We start from the raw sequence: 17,656 nt of genomic DNA on the forward strand, positions 1-17,656 counted from the left end.
ATTTTCTCAGCATGCTTGTTGCTGAAATAGGACGTCCTATAGGATAATAACTACTTTGATCAGATTATTTTGTGCTCTATGTCACGTAAACTCATGAACGGGCCGAAGGCTGACACTTTCGACCCTGGTAAGTGCCCAGTCTAACTCAGACTCCCCTGGAAGGGCACGTTATCTCAAAATCTGAACAACAGGTGAAGCTATTTCACGCTGCTACTATGTATGGGTGATATTCATCATGAGCAGGCTGCTGCCGCCAAACCAAAAAGACGTTTTGCCTATCACACAAATGTGCAATGTGATATATGTGAATTTTGGTGCCAGTGCGATGCTAGGTATGTCGGCAGTACCTCCCAAAAACTTTGTGCATCGCATCAAACAGCATGTCCTGGTGCTGTTCTCAGCGGGCAAGGTACAGATCATACCCAAACAGCCTGTGCTTGCAAAACTCACCGTCCCAACATCAGATGTGATTCTGAAATTGGACAACATTTGCTAAATAATCCTCAGCGTGCCAAGAATTACGCTGACAACCAAGATTCAGTCGGGCTCGCAATGGGCTCATTTGAGTGTACTGGAAACTATACATATTAATACATAGGGCCCCATTTTTTGCAGGAAGAAATAACATTGCACCTGTTTCAGCTGAACAAAATATGTGGCAGCCATTCGCTGACTCATTCCCCAGGGCAATGCCTTGGCAAATCAGGGCCAAACGGTCTGGTTCAAATTTCAAATAATGCTTAGTAGTTCATTGCCAGCCACCTGGCGCATTCTCCATGGCAACACCTCTACCAATCAGAGCCTACATGCCAACAAACCAGCATTTTCTTCTCATACTGTACAAAATAGTTGTTTCCCCCCTTATTGGTATTCTTGCGAAGTGTCTGATGAGAACAAGACAAAAATTTTGACAGGCCTCCTTTTTCAGCAATAAGAAAAATCATCCAGGGACTCTGTTCTTGATCAGTTGCCAGTACCTACATGAATCAGGATTCCACTCTGCTGACTACAACTTTCACACTCATTGATTCATGAAAGAATCACCACTTGGGTGAAATGGGCAAGCGGAGCAGAATATGTTTCAGTATGAAAGCATTTGGAAAACAATGACCACAATTCAAGAAAAATTGTGGAAAAGGAGAAAGAAAAATCCAACGCAAATAAATTCATCTTAAGATAAATTTCAGTAGGAATTGGAGTGATCCAACCAGGTGGATTAGAATCAAAAATTGGTGGGTAAAACAGAAAATGAGCAATGGGACCCTTCAGAGAGGAGATACATTAGTTATGTATTTAGCCATATTCTCACAAGAGGGAGGAAAGGAAGGACTTCATGGTAGCACAGTGATTAGCACTGTTGCTTCACAGCATCAGGGTCCCAGGTTGGATTCTTGTCTTGGGTCACTGTCTGTGTGGAGTTTGCACTTTCTCCCCGTGTCTGCGTGGGTTTCCTCTGAGTGCTCCAGTTTCCTCCTACAAGTCCCGAAAGGCATGCTGTTAGGTGAACTGGACATTCTGAATTCTCCCCGTGTACCCGAACAGGCGCCAGAATGTGGCGATTAGAGGATTTTCATTGTAACTTCATTGCAGTGTTAATGTAAGCCTACTTGTGACACTAATAAAGATTATTAAATCCATGGTATTTTCAGGTAGAGATTAAGGAAACGTAATAAAAAGGGGTTTCTGTTGAAAATTATAAATAGTAGTCAAAGAGAGGGTGCAATCAATTAGGAACCAAAAAAGGAGATTATGTAGTGAGAACTTTGCATCCATCTGGTTAGGTATTCAATATGTCTGTGTACTACAATTTGTAGTCTATAGATATTATAACGTTTAAGGGACATGATGTTCCAATGTTATTGCAGTAGTTTCTGCCCAGTAACAGGGATTGAACCTGCTGAGTGTTGAAGGGTTAGGCTCCTCAGATCAGCTGAAGGATCAGTCAGTGGAATCAGATTGAGAAGAGCTTCCAGGCAGCAACAATGCTGTGAGCTAGCTGTGCAGCTGAGACTTAGGAGAAGGCCCAGTCAGCAGTCAGGAGCTGTTTGGTAGCTCCATGCAGTGAAAAACATTAGTCTAAAAGAAACCCCGAGAGCCACAGACAGTTCAGTGCTGCTGAGGGCAAGTTCAAGGAAGCCCACAGGCAGTAGTTACTTGGTGCAGCTGAGAGGATTACAGCTCAGAGACATTCAAGCGCAGTGCCAGCTTGGTGAAGCTAGCTGCTTGGTAAAAAGCTAAAATTGTGCCAGTAATTAGACACCATTGAGTAGTCTCCGGAATCCTGGGGAATGTGGTCTTGGGAAAAGAGGTTAAACTATCAGAAGGTGATCAGTCATTGAGGCAGTCCAAGTCGGAGCGGCTCCGAGAAGATTCCCAGACCAGATCTTTGAAAGTGCAGAATTGGTATCCCAGATGAAAGATGGAAGTTTTAATGAGATTTGGCGACTTGCACTGTCCCCCACGTCTGGGTGGATTGCTGAGAAATTCGTGGGATCTGTCTTGGCCGCATCTGCCATCTGAAGTGCACTATTGGTTGTTTGACCACAGTTTTTCTGTTAATTCATGTGTGTTTCATGTTAATTATGAATGTCAGAGTATAAGATTATGTGTATACATGTTTGTTCAAACTTGTGGCTTTATTCCAAAAGCAGGTGTCTATAATCTCAACCCTTAACTACTTAAAAAAAGAATTTTGTTATCTGGTCCAATGGGTTACTGAGGGTTAAGGGTTGAAATTGTGGAGGCTCAGACCACAAATCTCCAATCCACTTTAGATAGAGTAATGGTGACAGAGGATTGCAAATGTTACAATACCCCTATTCAAAGATTGGAGTAGGAATAAACCCAGAAATTATAAGCCAAATCAGCCCAATGTGGGGATACTTTTGCAGCATTAATCTGGGACAAGATTAATTTGTACGTGGAAAGATATATGTTAATAATTGAAAGAAAGCACAGTTTTTGAGAAAGACAAATTATGTTTGACTAAATTGAAGAAATGTAGTGTTATGCAGTTGATGTGTGTATGAAAAAGTACCACTTTTGGGAGCAAACCTGAAGCTCATGGACTAAAGAGGGTTGTTGGCTAACAGGCTGAAAGTAGTGGTGAATAGCAGTTTTTCAGATTGGAGGGAAGTAAGTAGCAGTCTCCCCCAGGCATTGGTCACTGGCCTATTTGATATAAATTTGGGTATAAAAATCAAACTCTGCAGATGACATAAAACTTAGAACATGTGAGCAGCTAGAAAGATATTATAAGACTTCAGGAGGTCATCAACGGGCTGGTGGAATCGGCAGACACATGCCAGATGAAATTTAAACACAGTAGTATCATGCTGGTGATGCAATCTTCAAATGTAAATGACCTAGTTGGCCAGGAGGCAAGCTGGACACCCAGTTAGAAGCACCAAGGAGATAAGCGTTTCCTGCTCAATACCAGCAGCAACATTAGGTAGCAGCCATGTTAAGGGCTGCTGCTGCCTTGCCAATTGCAGCAGGCAGCCCCTCAAAGTGCAACATTGTTGCAAATCACCATGTTTGAGACAAGTGGGAGCCTACATTTGTGCAAGTGCTTGCTGGACACCCCGACTAAATTTTAAAAGTTGTGCAAAGCAAGTAATCCGAGCCATGTGACGAAGTGCACAATTCTGCACAGAACTGTTTGGGTTCATTGGGAACATTTTTCCAAAATCTCATTCCATTTCAGATAGGCTCCTGAACAAATTGCTTAATTGGACGAGGATGTGACGAGTAGCATCATGAGCTACGTGTGGGCGCACGGCACCCCAAGGGTGAGGAGGGTCTTTTTGGAGCGGAGTAGGGACAGTGGAGGGCTGGCACTACCCAATCTCTCGGGGTATTACTGGGCGGCAAATGTGTCAATGGTGCGCAAGTGGATGATGGAAGGGGAGGGGGCAGCTTGGAAACGAATGGAGAGGGCGTCCTGTGGCAACACAAGCCTGGGGGCCCTAGTAACGGCACCATGGCCGCTCCCCCCCACGAGGTACACCACGAGCCCGGTGGTGGCGGCCACCCTCAAGATATGGGGGCAGTGGAGGCGACACAGGGGGGAAATGGGAGGTCTGTTGGCGGCGCCAATAAGAGGGAACCATAGATTCATCCCGGGGAACATCGACGGGGGATTTCAGAGCTGGTACAGGGTGGGCATACGGCAGCTGAAGGACCTGTTTATAGAGGGGAGGTTTGCGAGCCTGGGAGGGCTGGAGGAGAAGTTTGAGCTCCCCCCGGGAAACATGTTCAGATATTTACAAGTGAAGGCATTTGCTAGACGGCAGGTGGAGGGGTTCCCCCTGCTCCCCAGTAAGGGGGCGAGTGACAGGGTGCTCTCGGGGGTCTGGGTCGGAGGGGGGAAGATATCAGACATCTACAAGATAATGCAGGAGGCGGAAGAAGCATCAGGGGAGGAGCTGAAAGCCAAGTGGGAAGGGGAGCTGGGAGAGCAGATAGAAGACGGGACGTGGGCGGATGCACTGGAGAAGGTCAATTCTTCCTCCTCGTGTGCGAGGCTGAGCCTCATTCAATTTAAGGTGCTGCATAGAGCTCACATGACGGGGACAAGGATGAGCCGGTTCTTTGGGGGTGAGGACAGGTGTGTCAGATGTCTGGGAAGCCCAGCGAACCATGTGCATATGTTCTGGGCATGTCCGGTGCTGGAAGGGTTCTGGAAGGGGGTGGCAAGGACGGTGTCGAAGGTGGTGGGGTCCAGGGTCAAACCAGGATGGGGGCTTGCGATCCTTGGGGTCGGGGTAGAACCGGGGGTACAGGAGGCTAGGGAGGCCGGAATATTGGCCTTTGCGTCCCTAGTGGCTCGACGAAGGATATTAATTCAATGGAAGGACGCGAGGCCTCCAAGCGTTGAAACTTGGATTAGCGATATGGCTAGCTATATTCAGCTAGAAAGGATCAAATTTGCCCTGAGAGGGTCGGTACAGGGATTCTCCAGGCGGTGGCAACCTTTCCTTGACTTTTTAGATCAGAGATAGACGTTCGGGGTCGTGGCAGCAGCAACCCGGGGGGGGGGGGGGGGGGGGGGGGGGGGGGAGGGGGGGGCAGCAATGGTCGTGGGGGGACATGTACGACTGTAACGCGGGCAAGTCTGCTCGCTGCTCATGTCTGAAACTGTAGGCTGCCTTGTTTGTTAAGTTGTTGCTTGGGGAGGGGGGGGGGGGAGGACTGGTGCGCGCGAGAGGGCGGGCGAGGGAGGGATATTTGCCTAGAGGGGTTGTGTTGTATATAATTTAAAAAATAGTAGGGGTAAATGTTTGTATGGAAAAACTCTTTCAATAAAAATTATTTAAAAAAAAAAATTGGACGAGGATATTTTCTCTGCTCCTTCCCTTCCACTGATGGTCAATTGAAAATTTGAGATGTCAGGGTCCCAATACAACCTCTGGGACTGATTTTCAAAGGTTGTCAAGCCACTGTCCATGTGGCCCTTTGAAAATTCCAGCTATTAAATGAGTTTGCTCCTACAAACGCATCCAGACCTGTTGAATATTTATAGAATTCTATTTTTACTTCTGATTTTGAGAACCTATACAATTTGCTTTTGTATTTTATACTAGAGAATGTGTAGTTGGTCTCCCGAGAGGTTAAGGAGAAGATCTGATTGAGATGTTCAAATTCATGAAGGGTTTGGATGGAGTAAATGAAGGGAAACTGTTACCAGTGGCTGAAGGATCAGTGACCAGAGGACACAGGAAGGTAAAGTTAAATAGTCAAAGGGGAAAGGAGCTGCATTATTTGATGATTCTTTGTGATGGAGTATCTTCACCGCAGACTACAGAAATTCAGGAAGGTGGCTCTCAATCACTGTTGCAAGGTGCAACAGGGCATGGACAACAAATGCTAGTCTTTCTAGCAATGCCCATCTCCTGAATTCTTAAAAAAATATACAAACACTTGAATACTTTTCTCCTTTTCTACAAGTTGACAGGAGGGGCTTAATTCATCTTTCCATTGTTTAGTGGTTGGTAAAAGGTATTCCTACCAGGTTGTTCAGTGCTGTTTTGTAATGCTCTCAGTGCTTCACGATTCCGATTTCTCTTCACATCCAGATCAACAATCTGAAACCCACCAGATAAAAAATACAAAAGTTCATGCACAACTCATTATAATCACAGCCTTTGTACCTCACACTACTAACCTTGGAAAAAAAATCTTGATTATTAAAAACATTTGGAATTATCCAACTCTCCAAGTTCCAAATGGTTCGCCTTCAGCAATTCTGGTGGTCACACATATGATAAGCGTTGACTAATCATAGCAATCTATATCTATCCACAACACACTCAGGGTGGCACAGTGGGTAGCACTGCTGCCTCAAAGCACCAGGGACCCAGGTTCCATTCCGACCTCGGGTGACTCTCTAGGTGGAGTTTGCACATTCCCCCATGTCTGCGTGTGTTTCCTCCGGGTGCTCCTGTCTCCTCCCAAAGTCCAAAGATGTGCAGGTTATGTAGATTGGCCATGTTAAACTGCCCCTTAGGGTGGGGGTTGCAGGAATCAGGCGGGGGAATTGGGCCTAGATAGGGAGGTCTTTCGAAGGGTCGGTGCAGACTCGATGGGCCGAATGCCCTCCTTCTGCACTGTAAGGATTCTGTGATTCGACATGAGAGGAAAAACTCCAGCTTTAGGAATCACAGGTTTAAAGCCATCTGTTCCTCCTAAACCGGCTATGCTTTATCTGAAAAAAATCTGAAAATTATGTGCATTTTTATTTTCAGATGATCTTTCCCATTCTCATTTCCCCAGCTCTCAAGTTCTACACAGCCAGTACTAGCTGTCTGATCATAAGATTTATTTAGTGCACTGGTACTGAAGACGCAAGCAAGAAAAATACAAGGAGGGGGATGACAACCAAAAATACAAAAACTTTTTTTTAAATATATGAGACTTTTGAAGGCCCTTGCAAGCCATTCAGTTATATCAAACTGCTACAAAACAGTCCAAGACTAAAACCGGACAGCCCACTAGGCTTCAAACCTGGCACTGGAAACCGTTAGAGTCCAGTTGACCATGCACCTGACACTTGTGCCAAATCCCTCAACGGACAAATCAGTGCTCCTCCACTTGGAAGAAACACAGAGGTAGCAAGGGCACAGAATTTACTCTGGTGGAAGGCAGTGAGGGACCACAATGTCCATTGCCAAGAGTGGTCGGTAGCAGGAATAATCATTGACCACTGAAGGCCATTGTTTCCATTGGTGCTGCGCCACAAGTGTCCTCCATTCTTGAGCGAGCACTTTTACCGCCTTTTGCCGGGTGTGATAATCCGCTGACATACCACACTGGGGGAGAAACCAACCCCTCCATTCACTTCGCACTTTTTGCACACAAAACACTCAATAACTTGGTAGAAAGGGCCAAAACCAACTCCATCAAGCAGGAGACACCTTGTGTACCACTGATCAGCTCATGGCCGCCACCGGAAGTCTTTTCCCCCCGAGAATATAATACTTTAAATAAATGTAGACACACAAAAGAATGCATATACACTCTCCATAGGATTTATGCAGAAACAACATATATTTAGATAGCACCGTTGTCATGGGAATGTCATTTTAAGAAATGTTTGTCTTCTCAAGTGGCTGCAGTGATGTCAGTGTGTGGGTGGAGCTGTGCTCTGGCTCTGCTTTCTACTTTCGCTTTGAGCTGGAAGCTGTTTATGGCTCTGAGTTTCAGTTTCGTTTTCGTTGGAGAGCTGCATTCAAACCATGGAGGTGTATTTTGGCTTCTCTCTCTGCATGCTAAAGAATGTCTCCAGATCACTTGATGATTTCAAAGTAATACCTGTTTCTGTAAGGAATGCAAACCCACTGTTTTTGTTAAAAAGGCTCTTTGACTTATGGATGTTGTTTGGAAAGTTATTAAGGGTTACCTATAGAGTACTGTACCTTTGGGGGGTATCAGTGTTGGTAATCGATAAGATGTTTGCTGTGTGTTTATAAAATGTTAATTGGATTCATGAAATAAACATTGTTTTTGTTTAAAAATACTTTAGATCTCTGTGCATCACACCTGTAAAGTGGGCCCTTGTGCTCCCCATAACCAAAATCTATTTAAAGTTGTGTGTCAGGTGAACTCCATGATATACTTTGGTGTTCTCTTAACCCTGGCCCACAATACCTTTTAACGCAATAAAATGCCCCAATGCTTGTCACAGGGACATTATAAAACAAATGAAACACCAAGTCACATAAGGAAATATCAGGGTGAATGAGCAATCGTTTATCAAAGAGTTGGATTGAAAGGAGGGGAGTAAGGTAGAGAGACAATGGACGCAATCCAACAGACATGGCGCAACGTGACCGCTAAAAGATGGGATGGCGACCCGACTTGCAATGCATCGCGAGATCTAACGCAATCTCACGAGACGTTGAGAGGCAAATCCCGACCATTATGGACGGTATCAATTTTTAGCAAATCTGTACATTAAAGCGAAACAGCGCCGTTTAGCATTTGTCCCCACATACGGGGACCAGATGGAATAACACTCATGAGACTCTCCCAGGGGATCGGAGACCCCCAGCTTCATACCCGAGGGCAGGGTGATGCCCTGGCACTGCTGGTGCCACCCAGGCACCAGGGGTGCCCCGTGCGGGTGTTGGGTTGGGCTGGCGAGGGTCGGATTGGGGGCCTTGGAGATGGGGGGCGTCATTTAAAAAATGGCGTCCTGAGCTCTCGCTGCACTGAGTTGCAGCAAGCAGAGCTCCTCACTGTAGAAAATGGGGCTATGTGCTGCCTCGGCCATATGTTCTCTGCTGAGGCCCCTTATTTAATACAACTGTCGTTCTTTAGCTGTGAACGCTGGTGAACACGCGACTAAACGCGTTCGCTATGGGACTTTGTTCCTATTTAGTTGAATTGCAACCAACGGGTTAGAAGGGAATTCTGGGCTTAGGCTGTTGAAGGCACGGCTTCTAATGGTGGAGCAATTAAAATTGGGATGCTTTACAGGACGTAGAGAGGTGGGGCTGGTCAAGGTGAGGGATTTGTATTTGGAGGAAGGGTTCGCCAGTCTGGAAGAGCTAAGGGAGAGGGCAGTGCTGCCGAGGTGGAGTGAGTTCAGGTACCTGCAGGTTAGGGACTTTGCGCGAAAGGTCTGGAGGGGGTTCCCTAAGTTGCCGGGAAACACCCTGCTGGAGCGACTGCTGCTCCCAGATGTGGAAGGGGAGGGAAGAATTGGGTATATATACACAAGTGGCTGGGGGAGCAGGGAGACGAGCGGGTGGTGAAGATTAAGGATAAATGGGAAGCGGCGTTGGAAGGGGAGATCAATTGGGGAGTATGGAGTGAGGCACTGCGTTGGGTAAACGGAACCTCCTCATGTGCAAGGATGAGCCTGATACAGTTTAAGGTGGTGCACAGGGTGCATATGACTCGGGCGAGAATGAGTGGGTTCTTTCAGGGGGTAGCAGATGAGTGTGAGAGGTGTGGGCAGGGACCGGCGAATCACGTTCACATGTTTTGGGATTGCGAAAAATTGGGAAGATTCTGGGCGGGAGTGTTCGCGTTCTTAGCCAGGGTAATGGAGGTGGAGATGGGACCGGACCCTTTGGTGGCGATATTTGGGGTCTCAGAGAAGCCAGAGCTCATGGAGAGGAGAAAGGCCGATGTTGTGGCCTTCGCCTCTGATTGCACGGTGGCGAATTTTACTGGAATGGTGGTCGACATCGCCACGAAGGGTAGCAGCTTGGTTGGGTGACCTGTACGACTTCCTGCGATTAGAGAAGATAAAGTATGAGCTAAGGGGCTCTTCAGAGGGGCTTCAGGAAAGGTGGGGGATGTTTGTGACCGTGTTTGAGGGGCTGTTCATCGCAGGGGAGGGTGAAAAAGGGGAAAAATCTGTATCGACTGTGTCGTTGATTGTTGGGAAGCATGTTTCCCGGGATGTTTGTTATAACCTGTTTTGATACATGTTTGCAATAAAATACATTAAAAAAATTTTTTTAGGATGCTTAAGGTGCCAGAATTAGCAGAGCGCAGATATACCACAGAATTGGACGGCACAGTAGCACAGTGGTTAGCACTGTTGCTTCGCAGCACCAGGGACCCGGGTTTGATCACTGTCTGTGCGGAGTCTGCACGTTCTTTCTGTGTCTGCGTGGGTTTCCTCCGGGTGCTCCGGTTTCCTCCCACAAGTCCTGAAGGACGTTCTTGTGAGGTGAATTGTACATTCTGAATTCTCCCTAAGCGTACCCGAACAGGTGCCGGAGCGTGGCGACTATGAGATTTTCACAATTACTTCATTGCAGTGTTAATGTAAGCCGACTCGTGACACTAATAAAGATTATTATTATTACTGCAGGGCTGGATAAGATTACAATAATGGGGGAGGGAGTGTTAGAAATACAACGCTATGAAGGAATGTGAAAACAATGGTGATAATTTTTCTAACAAGAGCTTCTGATTGGCTGTTCCGGGGAGATTTGCATACGTGCAGTGCGGTCAGCGTAAGTTGAAGGTGGTTTGTGGAGGGGCTGTTCTCGAGTGACAGCTTTACCCGAAACACTACTTACGTAGTGTCTCCCACCCATCCTCCTCCTCTAACCAAAAAAAAAAGTTCTGTCCGTTGGATTGCTAAACTAACAAGTTTTTTATTTTTATTTTTCAGTAGTTGGGAAGTTAGTTCAGTGGGAATGGAGGCTAGGGCAGTTGAATGTTCCTCCTGCAGAATGTGGGAGGAAAGGGTCACCTCTAGTGTCCCTGCTGACTACATCTGCGGGAAGTGCACCCAACTCCAGCTCGTCGAGAGCCGCGTTAGGGACCTGGAGCTGGAGCTGGATGAACTTCGGATCATTCGGGAGGCGGAGGAGGTTATTGAGAGGAGTTATAGGGAGGTAGTCACACCTCAGGTAAAAGAAGAAGGTAGATGGGTTACCGTCAGGGGAGGGAGAGGAAACCGGCAGGCAGTGCAGGGATCCCCTGTGGTCGTTCCCCTCTTTAACAAGTATACCGTTTTGGATACTGTTGCGGGGGACGACTTACCAGGGGTAAGCAATAGGGCACAGGTCTCTGGCACAGAGTCTGTCCCTGTTGCTCAGAAGGGAAGGGAGAAGAGGAACAGAGCACTTGTCATTGGGGACTCCATAGTTAGAGGAACAGACAGGAGGTTCTGTGGGAACGAAAGAGACTCACGGTTGGTGTGTTGCCTCCCAGGTGCCAGGGTTCGTGATGTCTCTGATCGTGTTTTTGGGATCCTTAAGGGGGAGGGGGAGCAGCCCAAGTCGTGGTCCACATAGGTACCAACGACATAGGTAGGAAGAGAGATGGGGATTTGAGACAGAAATTCAGGGAGCTAGGGTGGAAGCTGAGAGCTAGAACAAACAGAGTTGATATCTCTGGGTTGTTACCCGTGCCACGTGCTAGCGAAGTGAGAAATAAGGAGAGAGAGGAGTTGAACACGTGGCTACAGGGATGGTGCAGGAGGGAGGGTTTTGGTTTCCTGGATAATTGGGGCTCATTCTGGGGTAGGTGGGACCTCTACAAATAGGATGGTCTTCACCTGAACCAGAGGGGTACCAATATCCTGGGGGGGAGATTTGCTAGTGCTCTTCGAGTACTATAGATGGGTCAGTTTTTGTATAGTGTGTGCAGGAGGGTTTTACATAAGAACATAAGAACATAAGAACTAGGAGCAGGAGTAGGCCATCTGGCCCCTCGAGCCTGCTCCGCCATTCAATTAGATCATGGCTGATCTTTTGTGGACTCAGCTCCACTTTCCGGCCCGATCACCATAACCCTTAATCCCTTTATTCTTCAAAAAACTATCTATCTTTACCTTAAAAACATGTAATGAAGGAGCCTCAACTGCTTCACTGGGCAAGGAATTCCATAGATTCACAACCCTTTGGGTGAAGAAGTTCTTCCTAAACTCAGTCCTAAATCTACTTCCCCTTATTTTGAGGCTATGCCCCCTAGTTCTGCTGTCACCCGCCAGTGGAAACAACCTGCCCGCATCTATCCTATCTATTCCCTTCATAATTTTAAATGTTTCTATAAGATCCCCCCTCATCCTTCTAAATTCCAACGAGTACAGTCCCAGTCTACTCAACCTCTCCTCATAATCCAACCCCTTCAGCTCTGGGATTAACCTAGTGAATCTCCTCTGCACACCCTCCAGTGCCAGTACGTCCTTTCTCAAGTAAGGAGACCAAAACTGAACACAATACTCCAGGTGTGGCCGCACTAACACCTTATACAATTGCAACATAACCTCCCTAGTCTTAAACTCCATCCCTCTAGCAATGAAGGACAAAATTCCATTTGCCTTCTTAATCACCTGTTGCACTTGTAAACCAACCTTCTGTGACTCATGCACTAGCACACCCAAGTCTCTCTGAACAGCGGCATGCTTTAATATTTTATCGTTTAAATAATAATCCCGTTTGCTGTTATTCCTACCAAAATGGATAACCTCACATTTGTCAACATTGTATTCCATCTGCCAGACCCGAGCCCATTCACTTAACCTATCCAAATCCCTCTGCAGACTTCCAGTATCCTCTGCACTTTTCGCTTTACCATACTTTTCTGACACAGTATGTAGACAGGCCAACAAGGGGCGAGGCCACATTGGATTTGGTACTGGGTAATGAACCCGGCCAGGTGTTAGATTTAGATGTAGGTGAGCACTTTGGTGATAGTGATCACAACTCGGTTATGTTTACTTTAGCAATGGGCAGGGATAGGTATATACCGCAAGGCAAGAATTATAGCTGGGGGAAAGGCAATTATGATGTTATTCGGCAAGATTTAGGATGTATAGGATGGGGAAGGAAACTGCAGGGGATGGGTACAATCGAAATGTGGAGCTTTTTCAAGGAACAGCTACTGAGTGTCCTTGATAAGTATGTACCTGTCAGGCAGGGAGGAAGTTGTCGAGCAAGGGAACCGTGGTTTACTAAGGAAGTTGAAGCACTTGTCAAGAGGAAGAAGAAGGCTTATGTTAGGATGAGACATGAAGGCTCAGTTAGGGCACTTGAGAGTTACAAGTTAACCAGGAAGGACTTAAAGGGAGAGTTAAGAAGAGCGAGGAGAGGACACGAAAAGTCGTTGGCGGATAGGATCAAGGAAAACCCTAAGGCTTTCTATAGGTATATCAGGAACAAAAGAATGACTAGAGTAAGATTAGGGCCAATCAAGGATAGTAGTGGAAAGTTGTGTGTGGAATCAGAGGAGATAGGGGAAGCGTTAAATGGATATTTTTCATCAGTGTTTACACTGGAGAAAGACAATGTTGTCAAGGAGAACACTCGGGTTCAGTCGACCAGGCTAGATGGAATTGAGGTTCAAAAGGAGGAGGTGTTAGGAATTTTGGAAAATGTCAAAATAGATAAGTCCCCTGGGCCAGATGGGATTTATCCTAGGATTCTCTGAGAAGCCAGGGAGGAGATTGCAGAGCCTTTGTCCTTGATCTTTATGTCGTCTTTGTCGACAGGAATAGTGCCGGAAGACTGGAGGATAGCAAATGTTGTCCCCTTGTTCAAGAAGGGGAGTAGAGACAACCCTGGTAATTATAGACCTGTGAGCCTTACTTCGGTTGTGGGTAAAATGTTGGAAAAGGTTATAAGAGATAGGGTTTATAATCATCTTGAAAAGAACAAGTTGATTAGCGATAGTCAACACGGTTTTGTGAAGGGTAGGTCATGCCTCACAAACCTTATTGAGTTTTTTGAGAAGGTGACCAAACAGGTGGATCAGGGTAAAGCGGTTGATGTGGTGTATATGGATTTCAGTAAGGCGTTTGATAAGGTTCCCCACAGTAGGCTATTGCAGAAAATAAGGAAGTATGGGATTGAAGGTGATTTAGCGGTTTGGATCAGTAATTGGCTAGCTGAAAGAAGACAGAGGGTGGTGGTTGATGGCAAATGTTCATCCTGGAGTTCAGTTACTAGTGGTGTACCGCAAGGATCTGTTTTGGGGCCACTGCTGTTTGTCATTTTTATAAATGACCTGGAAGAGGGTGTAGAAGGATGGGTTAGTAAATTTTCAGATGACACGAAGGTCGGTGGAGTTGTGGATAGTGCTGAAGGATGTTATAGGATACAGAGGGACATAGAGCTGGGCTGAGAGGTGGCAGATGGAGTTTAATGCGGAAAAGTGTGAGGTAGTTCACTTTGGAAGGAGTAACAGGAATGCAGAGTACTGGGCTAATGGCAAGATTCTTGGTAGTGTAGATGAACAGAGAGATCTCGGCATCCAGGTACATAAATCCCTGAAAGTTGCCACCCAGGTTAATAGGGCTGTTAAGAAGGCATATGGTGTGCTAGCCTTTATCAGCAGGGGGATTGAGTTTCGGAGCCACAAGGTCATGCTGCAGCTGTACATAACTCTGGTGCGGCCGCACCTGGAGTACTGCATGCAGTTCTGGTCACCACATTATAGGAAGGATGTGGAAGCTTTGGAAAGGGTTCAGAGGAGATTTACTAGGATGTTGCCTGGTATGGAGGGAAGGTCTTACGAGGAAAGGCTCAGGGACTTGAGGTTGTTTTCGTTAGAGAGGAGAAGGCGGAGAGGTGACTTAATAGAGACATATAAGATAGTCAGAGGGTTAGATAGGGTGGACAGTGAGAGTCTTTTTCCTCGGATGGTGAAGACCAACACGAGGGGACATAGCTTTAAATTGAGGGGTGATAGATATAGGACAGATGTCAGAGGCGGTTTCTTTACTCAGAGAGTAGTAGGGGTGTGGAACGCCCTGCCTGCAACAGTAGTAGACTCGCCAACTTTAAGGGCATTTAAGTGGTCACTGGATAGACATATGGATGAAAATGGAATAGTGTAGGTCAGATAGGCTTCAGATGGTTTCACAGGTCGGCGCAACATCGAGGGCCGAAGGGCCCGTACTGCGCTGTAGTGTTCTATGTTCTATGTTCTAAGGCATTGGTTAACAAGGAACCAGTACAGGTCATCAAGCTCAGAGACGATATAGCCAGCAGAGTTTTGTGTGATCTCAAGTTTACAAAAGGTATCATATGGGAGATTGGCCAGGATAAGGGTGTCAGCGCAGATGAACTGAGGCAGTATTGTGGTTATGGAGGTGGAGTTAGGCAGTCTTAATGACTCTGCAGAGTGGTTGAAAGCTCATCTTGGGACTTTTCACAGTAACTTCATTGCAGTGTTAATGTAAGCCTACTTGTGACAATAAAGATTATCATTATTATTGGGGTCAAAAACAAGGCTGCAGTATGAACTGTCTGGTTCAGTCTTTCAGTCAGATTATCAGAGGGATGGAGTATGTGGCGAAGGAGGAGAGTTGTGGTAAGGAGCGAAAATAATGGTTTCAGTCTTCCCAAAATTCAATTGGATGAAATTTCTGCTAATTTAGTATTGGGTGGCGGCAGCACGGTGGTACAGTGGTTAGCACTGCTGCCTCACGTGCCAAGGACCCGGGTTCCATCCCGGCACCGAGTCACTGTTCATGTGGAGTTTGCACATTCTCCCTGCGTCTGCATGGGTCTCACCCCCACAACCCAAAGATGTGCATTGTGCATAGTAGATGTATTGGCCACGCTAAATTGCCCCTTAATTGAAAAAAAAATGAATTGGGTACTTTAAATTTTTTTAAAAAATAGTACTGGATGTCAGATACACAATCTAATAATTTAGGGGCAGTGGTTGGATCGAGGGGTTGGTGAGAAGATAGAGTTGGACATCGTCAGTGTAAATGTGAAAACCAACATATGTTTGGATGATGTCACAAGGAGCAGCATGTAGATGAGAAATATGAAGGAACTGAAGATGGATCCTTCAGGGACATCAGAGGTAATTGTAGCAAACAGGAAGAAGAGCCATTGCTGGCTACAATTTTCTGACTACAATTCGCCAGTACTGCCACGGCCAGCTGGAAGACAGTGGAGGCGATGGTGTGATTACCAATGTTGAAACCTGCAAAAAGGTTGAGAAGGTCAGAGATAGTTTATTTTAGCAAGTCACACAGGTTGTCATTTGTGACTTTGATTAAAAAAAACTTTTGGAATTGTGACAAGAACAGAACATGTTCAGACAGATTCAAACATGGAGTTCCAGGAAAGATGCATACCAATTTGGGAGGTAACAGCATGTGCAAGAACTTAAGAGGGAAGTGAAATTGGAGATGGGGCAGGACATTGGGGTCAAAGAGTTGTGGATGATGACTGCAGATTTGAAGGAGTGGGAGAGATCTAGACAAGAAGCCATTCAAAATGTGAGTTAACATGGAGCCAGGAAGGGGTGTTAGTGCAGTAGGAAGGTTTAACAGGTTAGTTGGAATAGGGTTGAAAGGAGACGGGTTCTCATGGACAAGATGAGCTTGGAGGGGCCATGAAGGGAGAAACTGGAGAAAGAAGCAAATTCAGGGCTGAGGTAGGGTTTCGAGGAAGGAAATTAATGAAGAAGCTGATAGGTTTTTACAACAATCAATCAATGGAAAGATCACAGTGACCATTACTGGTACTAGTTTTCAATTTCAGATTTATTAGTTGCATTTAAATTACACAAGCGGCTACGGTGGGATTTGAGCCCATGTCCCTGGATCATAGCCCAGAGATAAATCATATTCCTTCCCCCGATTATAGCCGGTGTCTTTGGGAATGATGAACAGCGAGTGGTTTGTAGAATCTACAACCCAGGACAATACTCGGCCCATTGCCTCAGTACTTCCAGGGCAGTTGGTATAGAGAAATGTCACACTGGTGCAGTGGATGGCGGATTTGCATTGTGGGCACAATAATACATGGGGAGAGGTCCTGCTGCCCACAGGCACTGACACTCGATGAAGCACTGCTTTCAGGATCATCAGCAGGCGCAATGTGGCCAAGTTCAATAGCGGACACTGCTTCAGGCCCTGGATGACCCACGCCCATCCCCGTCCCAACCCGAAACTCGGGCCCCCCACACTACCTGCTGTTTATCGGCCAGCAAACTCTCCACCAGCTCCTCCACTTCAGTCAGGTAGCTCATCACCACCTCCGGCTTCCGCGCCATCTTCACACTGGCTCAGCCCTTCTGTCGGTGACCGCCCAGAGGACTGTCAATCAACTGCATTCCCCCGTTTCTATTGGCAGGCGGATCCTCGGCTGCTACATGATTGGTAGTTGTCATGCCAATCAATAGTGGCCCCGCCTCCTATTGTGACGGAATCAGTCACCAGTGTTGCATTCTGGAAGTTGTAGGCCTTGCTGGGCAGGTTCACTAACTAAATATTGATAGTAGTGTTCAGGAATCACACTGACCTCCTGCCAGCCCTTAATTCCTTTCCTTTTATAACTTGTGTCTGCCTCACATGTGCTCATCTACTTTCCGGAGCCACCTAAATAACTTACGTGGAAGAAAGTTGCTCATTATAACTGCTCTTCACAGTACTCCCAAGTGGGATCTAACCAACCTTCAATAAAGCTTCACGAAGCAACATAGCTTCTCTGATTTTCAATTCTATTCTTTAAGAAACAAACTCCTGTTCTTGTTTTTTATGGGCCTATTAACTTGTGTGGCTACTTTCATTATTTTTTCTATGGGTATCCTCAGCGTCTCTGCTGCTCTCATCCACCTGGGTACCCCCCCCCCCCCCCCCCAAAGGAGAATGCGGTCTCCTTATTCTTCCTAAAGATACCAGCTCACACCTATCAATGTTTGATACCAGATTTTGCATAAA

The 17,656-nt window shown here is 46.3% G+C and overlaps 1 protein-coding gene across 2 annotated transcripts in view; it reads right to left on the reverse strand.

The window, feature by feature from the left end:
* pdrg1 (p53 and DNA-damage regulated 1) overlaps window positions 1-17,053 on the reverse strand; it is a 30,434-nt gene extending 13,381 nt beyond the window's left edge. Inside the window, exons 1-2 of one of the 2 annotated variants that reach the window (XM_038802993.1) lie at window positions 16,906-17,051; window positions 6,011-6,086 (exon numbers count right to left, since the gene is read on the reverse strand). In XM_038802993.1, the coding sequence (XP_038658921.1) occupies window positions 6,011-6,086; window positions 16,906-16,989 (160 nt within the window). In that variant the 5' untranslated portion in view covers window positions 16,990-17,051. Of the gene's footprint in view, window positions 1-6,010; window positions 6,087-16,905 lie in introns of both variants that reach the window. The other variant, XM_038802994.1, reaches the window with a different exon arrangement.
* Between the last annotated feature and the right edge of the window lie 603 nt (window positions 17,054-17,656).

This window comes from Scyliorhinus canicula, chromosome 7, assembly GCF_902713615.1.
Source record: "Scyliorhinus canicula chromosome 7, sScyCan1.1, whole genome shotgun sequence".
Taxonomy (NCBI): domain Eukaryota; kingdom Metazoa; phylum Chordata; class Chondrichthyes; order Carcharhiniformes; family Scyliorhinidae; genus Scyliorhinus; species Scyliorhinus canicula.